This window comes from Cyprinodon variegatus, unplaced genomic scaffold, assembly GCF_000732505.1.
Source record: "Cyprinodon variegatus isolate N-32 unplaced genomic scaffold, C_variegatus-1.0 Scaffold1128, whole genome shotgun sequence".
NCBI lineage: Eukaryota > Metazoa > Chordata > Actinopteri > Cyprinodontiformes > Cyprinodontidae > Cyprinodon > Cyprinodon variegatus.
Window position 1 is genome coordinate 114,307 of NW_015151581.1, and position 10,814 is coordinate 125,120.

The window sequence follows — 10,814 nt, forward strand, 5'->3', positions numbered from 1 at the left end:
CCCACATCAATGGCGTGGATCATGTTCTCATGTGGAACCACATAACCGGGGCATTTTTCACCTCCAATGGTGACTATGTAGCGTAGGATTTTAAACACTCTCTGGGCTGACTAAGGTACTGCAACCTAGCCTTCAGCATCTCTACTGTCATCTCCATCCTGATGATCCATGTTATAACAGGGCTACCCATTATAGCACACATGCACACGCACTCGAACGAGGTCCAATTAGGACAAACAGCAAAATGTCTTCAAGTACAAGGATTGAAAATCAGTTTTTTGATTGATGTCAGGTTAAACTAATAAATAAATATCCTTCAAGATGTTTTGTCTTACACCTATCTACGTATATATAAACAAGAATAATAAATAAATAAATAAAAATAAAAAAACAGATAAAAAATGATCAAATAATATAGGTCTGGTTTGGAAAACGAAAAAACAAGTTCAACCTATTCTCCCACTATCTTTCATTGGTATTTCATCTTTATCACAAGATGTAATCATTTCCCTGACCTTTAACCTCAAGGCTGAGTGGGGGTGCTGTCTTCATTGAAAAATGTGGCGTCAACACTTAATCACAGGCCTAAGATGATCAGTACTGCAGCAGGAACAACTATGGTCCACCACTGATATACATGCAGTGATCACCGTTTGTTCTAGCTAGAACTGTGTTCTAATATTATTAAAACTCTACTAATAATTTGGTTCTGAACAACCTTTGGACAAACCGTTCTATCAGTGTGAGGGGGTCACTTCTGGAACAGCGTCCCAAGAAACATCAGGGAATGTCCCACTTATTGCACTTTTAAAAAGCACCTTAAACAGTTTCCTAAAAGTTCCCAGTCATGCACTCACTAATTTTATTGTCGTAATGTCATTGTCTGAACATGTGTCTATGTGTTTTGACTGATATTGTATTATGTGATCTTGTGTTGTTTTGTCTTCCAGCCTCAGGACGACAGATGTAAATGAGCAACTATGCTATAATCTGGCTCATTTACAATCTGTACAGAAGTATAAGATTGTTCATTAATGTGCTCTGTCCTGATTAAATACATAAGAAATAAATAAATAAAACAAATAAAAATTTGCCAAAGGAGCCAGGGTATTTTTCACTGGCACAGATCAGAATGAAACAAATAAAGTTGGTGTAATATTTTGTTTCATACATTTAAGGATATACAGAACCAGAGATTCACCTGAAGCTCTGCAAGATGCAAATGAAAAATGTCTTTCTGCAAAAGCTGAAAGTACATCTAATATCTAACCTGAAAATAAGGTTTCCTTGTAAGATGCTATTTTACTTTTTATATTTTGTATCCATATTTTTTTTATCTTGAGTGTATATATTAGTCTATTTTATTGCATGCCTTATACCCACAGTGTTTTAGATAATTTTATAATTTTATTTACCTATTCCATATTATATGTTTCATGTTGCACGATTGTACCACAAAAAATTCCTAGTTTGTGAACTCCTTCACTAACAATGGCAATAAACCTGATTCTAATTCTGATTCTGATTCTGATTCTGATCAAGAACATATGAGAACTCTTTTTTTAAATTACGCCTTTTACAGGAGCCAGAGCCAGTGCTGCAGGGCCCATGTCTAGAACCGCCCCTTTTTATGCCTCTTGGTCTCTCTCAGTTAAAAAGCAAATAATCAAAGTGCACAGCCAGAGCACTTTTCTAATTGTTGGAGAAGGTCATCTATTCAGTTTGATCAAAGCCAAACCGACATGTTTTTTTCAGTGTTTCTGTTGAGTCTCTGTGTTTTCTTCCTCCTTTTTCAACTTCAGCCTCGGAGACCCAAGAACTTCCCACCAGGACCCCCCAGTGTGCCTCTACTGGGAAACCTTTTATCCCTGAACATAAAGGACCCCTTAAATGACATTGAAAGGGTAAGAAGGAAATTGTTGAATGTTTTTAGTTTCCTTTTGTGTGCAGCCACCTTTTAAACAGCTTATTTTTCATACACTACCAGAAATTAACGTGATGCGAATAACTTTCCAACAAGTTTAATCTTCCTAGTGACAAAACGGAAAATCATTTATCTCTTTCATGATACATGTAATTAAATTATTTTAATTGGCCTGGCTGGGCCTGTATACCTCATAAATGAAGTACATCCTTATCATTTTGTTTGCTGTGTATATTTTCCCAGGTGGCCCATTATTGGACTAATAAATGTTCCTGTTCTGCACAATAAGCTAATATTTGATGATATAATTGTTACTTGAAGGTTAAAGAAAACTTTGAACTTTACTACAATGCAGCAAAGTTAAACATTGAAAATCTGAGATTTCCACAATACAATAGTTAAAAATGATTCAATGTGTGTCTTTTGTTAATTAATAGTTTGGATTTTTTGTTTCCAGAAAAGCATTAATTCACATTAATACTTTAAAAGTCAGGATTATCTTTCAGTTTTGATGTAACTGTGAAATAAAGTCTTCTGCTAAAATCAATCCTTATTTAATCTCCTTCAGAGCATGACTTGTTGAGGTCGTTAGTTATTCTTAGATCTCTTTCTGTTGGGGTTGTCCTTATCTTATGAATTGCTGGCTCATTTTTTACTTGTCACGATTTAGTGATCAATCTATGGTGTTTCTTTGAAACATGTTTACATTAAGGATGTGCATGGTTAAGAATGTATTTTCTTTCAGCTCAGACAGTCATATGGAAATGTCTACAGCCTGTTTTTTGGTCTGAAACCAGTTGTTATCATCAATGGGTTTAAGGCCATGAGGGAGGCAATGGTGATCAAAGCTGCCGATTTTGCTGGAAGGGCGCAAAACACTTTTCTTACTGCCATTAATGACAGCAAAGGTATTGTCTGTGTTTTGTAACATAATGCACAAAAAAAGTCAGTAGCAAGCAATTTTATATCTCAGACACTGAAAACAATTAAAATATTGTGAAAAAGTGTTTCATTTTCCCATCCAATTGTTAAAAAAATGTATTGATTGCTAGCTTTGTGTTGGAAGTAGTCCCATCCATTTTTAGCCATTCACTTTATCCTCGAAAACAAACAACATTGTTTAGAAAGCCACTGCTGCACAGCTACATGTATTTTATATGCATAGGTAGGTAAAACGTGTATAAAATTCTAATAAAATTCAGTCTATTTTTGGATAACTCTAGTTTATTTGTTAAAATTTCTCAGGTCAACAAACAAGATTATTCCATCTTTTTGCTCTCTGTATATCCTTTTGCTCTCTGCACAGAGAAGTTGAAGCTTGAAGGCCTTTTTTTCTGTCTCCCGTGTTTATCATAGGTGTGATAACGGTTGATTATAGCCCGCTGTGGAGGGACACTCGACGCTTTATTCTGATGACTCTGAAGAACTTTGGTTTGGGAAAGAAGTCGATGGAAGACAGAATCCATGAAGAGATTCAATACACAATTAAAACACTAGAAAACAACATTGGTGTGTGACCTGTGGTTTTAAACATTGATGCGTAAAGTTGTTTTAAACTCCAAATCAAGATGGTAACTGATGTTATTCTCTTCTGTTTTTCCAGGTAAAGCCTTCTGTCCTCAGTTTGTGTTTCATAATGCTGTCTCCAACATCATCTGCAAGGTGCTGTTTGGAACACGTTATGAGTACGACGATGACACGATCAAAACACTTATTCAGTGCTTTAAAAGGATTAATAAAATACTCAATGGACCATGGGCTCTGGTGAGTCAAAGATCTTTAGCAGGAAAGTAGATCGCTCATCATTCTCAACTCGGACACCTCCTGCTAGGATTCTTGCTTTACTCTTAGTTCTCACATTAATCTTCAAATATACCCTTACTTGCAAAAAAGTTAAAAAACACTGAACTTTATTTTTTCCGAGTTTGAAGATGTTTCGCCTCCCATCCAGGAAGCTTTTTTAATTCAAAATGTCTAGATTAGTGTTGAGTTTCAAGCTTTATAGAGTAGCCCAACAAAGTCTTGTTATGGCTTAGAAGACATGTTAATTGAAACAAAAGAACAGGTTCACCTCTAGTAATGGGGAGTCGTGTGGAATGGACCTGTGCCAGAGGTTTGTTTTTTACCTTGTTTAACTTTTTTGGAATGAATATGACCTGGATGACGTAGAATCTTCACCAGCATATTTCTGAATTTTCCATCCCACCTTACAAACACTCTGCTCTCTTTCCCTCTCTTGTCTGGTTTGTTGAATCCAATGTCTTCTCCATTAAATGCTAAGGTTGATTAACAAGTTGTCTTTATCTCTGGTGTTTTGCATGAAGCTGGGACCATTTAAATGATCATTAGTGATTTACAGGCCAAGGAAAGGATCTTCTTACTATTTTTTCCATAGTATTTGCCATGCTTGTATCAATTCTGCTCCCGACATCTGAATTTTCTTTTATCACCTTCTTTCCTGCTTGTTCTCTTGCTTTCTAATAATCTTCTCTTCCTCCTACTCATCTTCATCCTTGCTCTCCCCACCCCCCATTTTTTCACTTAAAGGATCACTAACAGCACCCCATAGACCAACAGCGCTTAAAGGGGCACTGGTGTGTTTGATGTAGAGTATTAAAGCGTGTTTGATCTGGTAGATTTTACTCAGTGGGCAGCTCGCAATATGGCTATGTTGTTTAAAGTAAAAACCAAAGAAACAAAAAAAAAAATGATAATTTTAATGCTTAAATAGCAGTGTATGTTGGCAGTTTTATTTTATTTCTGTCATTCAGAACCTGTTCCCTAATATTATTGTGACGTTGTCAGCAGTTAAGATAAAAAATCACACAAAGGTATTTAACTTTTAACTTGTATTTTTGAAACTTTATCTTAAGATAAATGAAATTTCTCCACTTGAGGATTTATTATACAAACAGAACCATTTTTTTAATTCAACTGATGTACAGCAATAATTTCTCTTTTCTCACAGCTCTATGACTCCATCCCTTTAATCCGCCGCCTGCCGTTGCCCTACAACACAGCCTTTGAGGATGTTGAGGTAATGTATGATATAAAGTTTGCACATAGGTATAGATACTCTGGAAAGAGGACATTCTCACATTTCTCATGGTGAGAGGTTGGGTGCTATTGGCTTTGAGTTACCCCTGTAGGTTACTGTTCTCCACTGTAATCGTTTTGCTTGTACTTTGTATAAAATCTCAGTGAGTTTCTATATTCCTGGTAGATTCCTGCATGCTTTACATAATGCTGCAGTCATGTTACTGGATTTAGAGTCATGGGTAGATATTTGAATCCTGCAAAAGATAAAAGGTATTTCAAAGATACCCAAGGAAAGGAATCCGGCATTAAGATTGTTCAAACTTGAATAAAGACCAATGAAATTACAGCTATGAGGGCCTGTAATTTTTTCAATATTCAAAGATTTAAAAAAAGAAGTCTCCAGCTGATGTTCAGGACCCTCTGGAAAAAGGGTTACAGTTTCAAGATGCACATTGGAGAAAATGGACTTCATAGTGAAGTTACCTCAAAAAGGCAAAGTTATTAGGATGTTTAAGAAGCAAACAAGACCTGGAAGAATCCCTCCCAGGACTGGTTTGCATAAGGTGATAAGAAGAGTTGGATTTAGGGCTCCTATCAGATTTGGAGAAGTCTGAGAGAGGGAGCAAAGGTTAATCGCCTGGGATGGAAAACAGTAATAATTAATTGGTTACTTGCTGAAAAGTAATTGCGAACAAGGCTCAAACAGAAGCAATTATGCCTGTAGCATCAGATTCTAACTACTGGTCCTTTTCCAGCATTCCCAGCTCAGCATGACATGACATGGCTCGGCTTTGCTTACTTTTTAGGATTTTCCATTAGTAATAATTAGCTTACCGGTACTTATGTGTTTGTATTTAACCCTAATTTATAAACATTGTTTCGGTGAGACTCAAGATCTAATTTATGAGAGAGACTTATTTGAAAAGGGGAAGAAGAGTTGCATAGTTACTTGGATGAGACCCTTTGGATCTTCCAACTGGTCCAAATTGTGTGAAAATTTGCAGGAATTAGATCTGTTGCCATGTTAACAAAAACCTTCAGTGACATTAAAAGGGACACAGGTCTTTTTGGTCTTTTAAAACCACAAATCTCTGATATTACAATGATAAAATTGATATAACAGTAGGTCCCATCCTTCTTTAAACAGGTAAAAAAAATGATCAACAAAAGTAATGAGTATTTTGTACCCTGTAGATAATTACATATACTGCTATTAAAATAAGAGAATGGAAATATTTTTTGGGATAATCTTATTTCTTTGGCAGATCATTTTACTTACCTGCTCAAATCAAGTACAAATTTCCCTTCTTTCAAGAAAACTGTGATTATTCCAATTCACTCTTTGCAGTGTAACTGATATCACACCTAATGCTACGAGGATTTTTAGAAAAAAACACACAATTGTGTTGTTATCTGTGTGCCTTGTTTCATGGCGCATTAAAAAGAGATTCTGCCAAGAAGTTTAGACTTATGAGCGAAATCATAAATAAAAAAAAACAATCAAAAAACAATCAAGAAAAACAATCTAAAGTTATGAAAAGAATTAATAGACTGCTTATATTCTTTGTTAGGTTAATTGTATTGTTTGGGTGACTTACCTTAACAGCAAAATGTAAGAAAGCAAGGATGCTCTTATATATTTTTTCCCCATTGACTTTATAGAGGAAACATTGTTTTAAGAAAGTTCTATCTCTTAGCTTATCCTGGATATCGCGCAAGATTTGGTGAATGAACACAAGAAGACCAGAGTCCCTGGAGAGCCGCGAGATTTTGTTGACTGCTATCTGGACGAGCTCGAAAAGGTGTGTTTGAAAAAAAAAAAAAGCTTTTTGCAAGTTTTACAATAAGGAGTAAATACAAACATTTTTGCTAATTTAGCTTCTTAATTTGCATGCACAAGCTTAGATATCATAAAAGTGTTATACTGACTTTGTGGATCTGCTGATGAAGAGTTTTATGTTAATTTTATGCAACACCTTTCTCGTCTGTGCAAATCCTCACTCATCTGGGTCATGGCAACCACAAAACATGCTAAAATCAGAGGCAAACCGACTTTCTGAACTGACAAAGACTCCTATATAGGTTTTGAAACGTTTTCCAAAAAAACTATAAAGTCCGGTTGCCTTTAATTTACCGTAATTAGGCTGATTGGTGGATTACACCTTTTACAGATAAAATCACAAAGTCCTGTAAATAATGCAAATAACAGAGCAAAAACATAAGCCTTATGAAAAACAATGTGAACTATGACAGGCTTTTATTTTGCCTAAAAAGGGCTTTCTAAGGTGAGTCAAAATGGGGGATTTAATTTGCACAGAAATATTTCATTCAACAGAAAACAATCAAATCCTAAGCATTCTAATTCAGCATTCTACAGAGCTGTGTATTTAAATATTACAGTAAATCCTTCCAACTTTTAGAGTTACTGTTTTCTGCACTCTCAGAAGGGAGGCAGGCATGAATAGATTTGAGCATCATCCTTTTCTCTATATGGAACATCAGACTGTTTGATAAAAAAAAAAAACATCTCTTCTTCTAGAAAGCAGTTACTTTCCTTATGTGCTCTCTTCAGCATATCAAAGCATATCTTCTGCAGAACGTGTAATGAAAAAATAAGCAGAACATTTAGATAAGAGTATGTCTGAATACATTTAACCAAAGTTATTGATTTCAAATAATTTTCTTTGTCTTGGAATATTCAGAGAGATGATGATTCCACGTTCTTTGAGGAGCAGCTAAAAAGAGTCACTCTTGATCTCTACTCTGCTGGGACGGACACCACCTCCAACACCCTTCTGTCTGGGTTTCTATATCTCATGAAATACCCCCACATACAAGGTACACTTAGGCCTAGTCCACAACAAGAACATCATGCTATATTTTTTATAGATGGCTTAGAAAAAAAGGACCAAATACTGGTGGAGCTTGTAAAACTGTCACAGAATCCCACCTAAACCATTCACAAAAACATTGGACGTGCACAGACAGCTCACCCAACGTAAACACAGACTAGATCCAAATACCTCCAATTGATAAGGATACTAAATCATGGCATGGGTGCTTCCACAGTAATAACAGGTGCTATCTGAATAGTGGTGGCAGTTAGTAAGGAACCAGGACCAAGAAGCAGTATGCTTCCAAGTGCCGATACAGTAAGCATAGGCACCACATCTAGACAAGGCTAGATGTGAGTCTAATCTTCTGAGGAGTTAGTAAGATTAGACTCACATCTAGCCTTTTCAAGCAGATGTTCTAATAGGCTGAGCTACAACGCCATGGTTAAAAAGAAAAATCTGGCTGGCATGTCTACAAAGAAACATGAAACTGGTATACTCACTTATCTTCTCATATTTTTTACTCCGGGATAGTAGATGCTTTCCCAAAACATCTTTTTTATGATGTTATTTAAAGTATTTGTTCTGAGTGATCTCTTTTCAGGACAGAATCGGGAGAGAAAATTTAAAGATGTGAACATAGATGTAACGACCCGTGTAGGGGTGGCCAGACCATAGCATGAAGGACCCTTACTCTTCAGATACCAATAAGCCAAAGCACATGAAGTTGAACATTTTATAATGCTATTTATTTTACACAGATGTATTTTTTATTTATATGTTACAAATGGAGCATATGGCTCCAGGGTGAACTATAATGCTGAAAACAACAAACAAAAGGCAACTATCTGACTATAAACAAAAACTTACCTAATTAAAAGTAAATAAACCAAATGACAAAAACTTTCTTCCCTAATTAAGAAAAACATTAGAAAACTAAATCAACATGATTGGCAGCTCATTCGTGTAAACTCTAAAGCTTTACATGGTATTAACAGACAAACAGTGTGGCCTGTTGAAATGAGTTGAGGATGGTCAGCAGGTAATCAACGTCTGCAGCTTTTATATCCATCACCTCCGGAAGGACACCAATTGGACATCTCTGTCATCTTGCAAGAACCAATCAGAGAGAGACACCTACCCACTCATATTTGTATAATTAAGTTGACGACAATAGAGCTTTCTATAACAACCTAATCTAGTCTCTGTCTTAAAAGGGCCTCATGTGAAAACACAAAATTAAAGGACTCAAAATGCATATTAGGATCTTTAAATTGTCTTGTTTTGCTTCCCCAGAACGATGTCAGCAGGAGATAGACCGGGTGCTGGATGGACAGGATAAGGTCTCTTACGAGAACAGACACAACATGCCTTACACGCAGGTGTTGTGCATGCTTCGCTATCTTATTTCACCAAGTGAAAAATTGATTTTAAAACATGTTTTAGTGATTATGATTTTTCATTTACCTTTAAGATTATGATGCAGGATTGCAGTGGACTAACTTGAAAAAAACAAAAAACTTTTTTTTATAAAAAACATGTTTAAAATCGGATTGTTGATGAGGGCAGCTTTTTGAACCAGCACCACAGTCGAGTTCATTTTGCCTTGCTGATATCTGGCTGCTTACTTACCTTCTTTGACTTTGAGCTCTCATTTTTGCTTTTACTAAGAGCCCGAATGCTTACCATAATAAGGAAAATGTTTTCTTCAAGGCTGTGATTCATGAGATTCAGAGGATTACCAGCTTAGTCCCTCTCAGTGTCTTTCACTGCACGACTAAGGACACGGAGCTCTCGGGATACTCCATTCCCCAGGTAGGTGGCAGGTTACTTTGATTTTAGGAGTTATTTAATATAGCTATATGCCAAAAATAAAAAAAGGAAACCTTAGTGTTTTCATTGTCTTTTTTGATTCTCTTCAGGGTACAATAGTCATCCAGAATCTGACCTCAGTGCTGAGAGAGGAGGGACAGTGGAAATTCCCTCACGAGTTCAACCCTGAAAACTTTCTGAATGATCAGGGAGAGTTTTTAAAGCCACAGGCCTTCATGCCTTTCTCAGCAGGTATATGTAGATCTCCGTCTGTGGGGCTTAGAATAAAAAAAGGAACAGGAATACACAGCAAGGTGTGTTGAAATGACTCAATGGCTTTTTTGTGAATCAGGTTTTCGGATCTGCCCTGGAGAGGGTCTTGCTCGCATGGAGCTCTTCCTCATCCTAGTGACTCTGCTGAGGAAGTTCAAGTTCGTCTGGCCAGAGGATGCAGGAGAACCAGACTTCACGCCTGTCTATGGAGCAATTTTGAGTCCAAAACCTTATTTAATGAAGGTCCATCTGAGGTGAAACCAGTTAGTGGTTTTGAGGACGCTCAACTGACTCTATGATAGGGATGGACATATGCCAGATTTTTCCAACCCATTTTTTAGTGCTTGCCAACACTGAGTACATATATAAATGTAAACAAATTTCAACAGTCTGGCTGTTTAAAGTAATGCTGTGCAACTACTGTGCTGCAGCTAGCACTGCAGTAGCCCCTCCTACTGTTAGTGCCATTTTTCCTCTTCTGCTTTATCTTCTTCCTGAATTTGTTTAATTGGTGGTTGAGAGCCACGTGCATAAACACATGATTTAGTAATGATTATGTATTTCATGACAGAAAAATACGATTAAATAAATACTGAAAAAATAATCCACAACACAAAAACTAATACCCCTCAATGCCTTGTTATTGCCTTGCCCACAGTCCATCTCTTCCTTAAGCCTTACCATATCAAGAAGATGAACAGCGGCCTTATTAATTATTTGTATCCTCTTAGTTTTGGATTTAACAAAGAAAATAGCATCAACTACGTGTAACAACTAAGTGTATTTTCTCGTTTTATGCAAATGTCTGGACAATTTTATCCTCCACTGAATCTTGCTCTCTTTGCCCCTTCCCTGTTTCTCTAAGTACTGATTCACTTAGAGAATGAAACTTTCTCACTATCTTTCATCTTCTGCAGAATAATCTCTTTTTT

General features: G+C 36.4%; 1 protein-coding gene across 1 annotated transcript; it reads left to right on the forward strand.

The window, feature by feature from the left end:
- The first annotated feature begins 1,739 nt into the window (after positions 1 to 1,739).
- On the forward strand, positions 1,740 to 10,160 carry LOC107101657 (cytochrome P450 2F2-like). The gene is made up of 11 exons (XM_015400649.1): positions 1,740 to 1,904; positions 2,670 to 2,832; positions 3,281 to 3,433; positions 3,528 to 3,688; positions 4,893 to 4,961; positions 6,661 to 6,765; positions 7,666 to 7,801; positions 9,094 to 9,179; positions 9,511 to 9,612; positions 9,720 to 9,861; positions 9,962 to 10,160. The coding sequence occupies exons 1-11, from the start codon at positions 1,743 to 1,745 to the stop codon at positions 10,138 to 10,140; spliced, it is 1,458 nt and encodes a 485-aa protein (XP_015256135.1). The 5' UTR covers positions 1,740 to 1,742; the 3' UTR covers positions 10,141 to 10,160.
- The last annotated feature ends 654 nt before the right edge of the window (positions 10,161 to 10,814 follow it).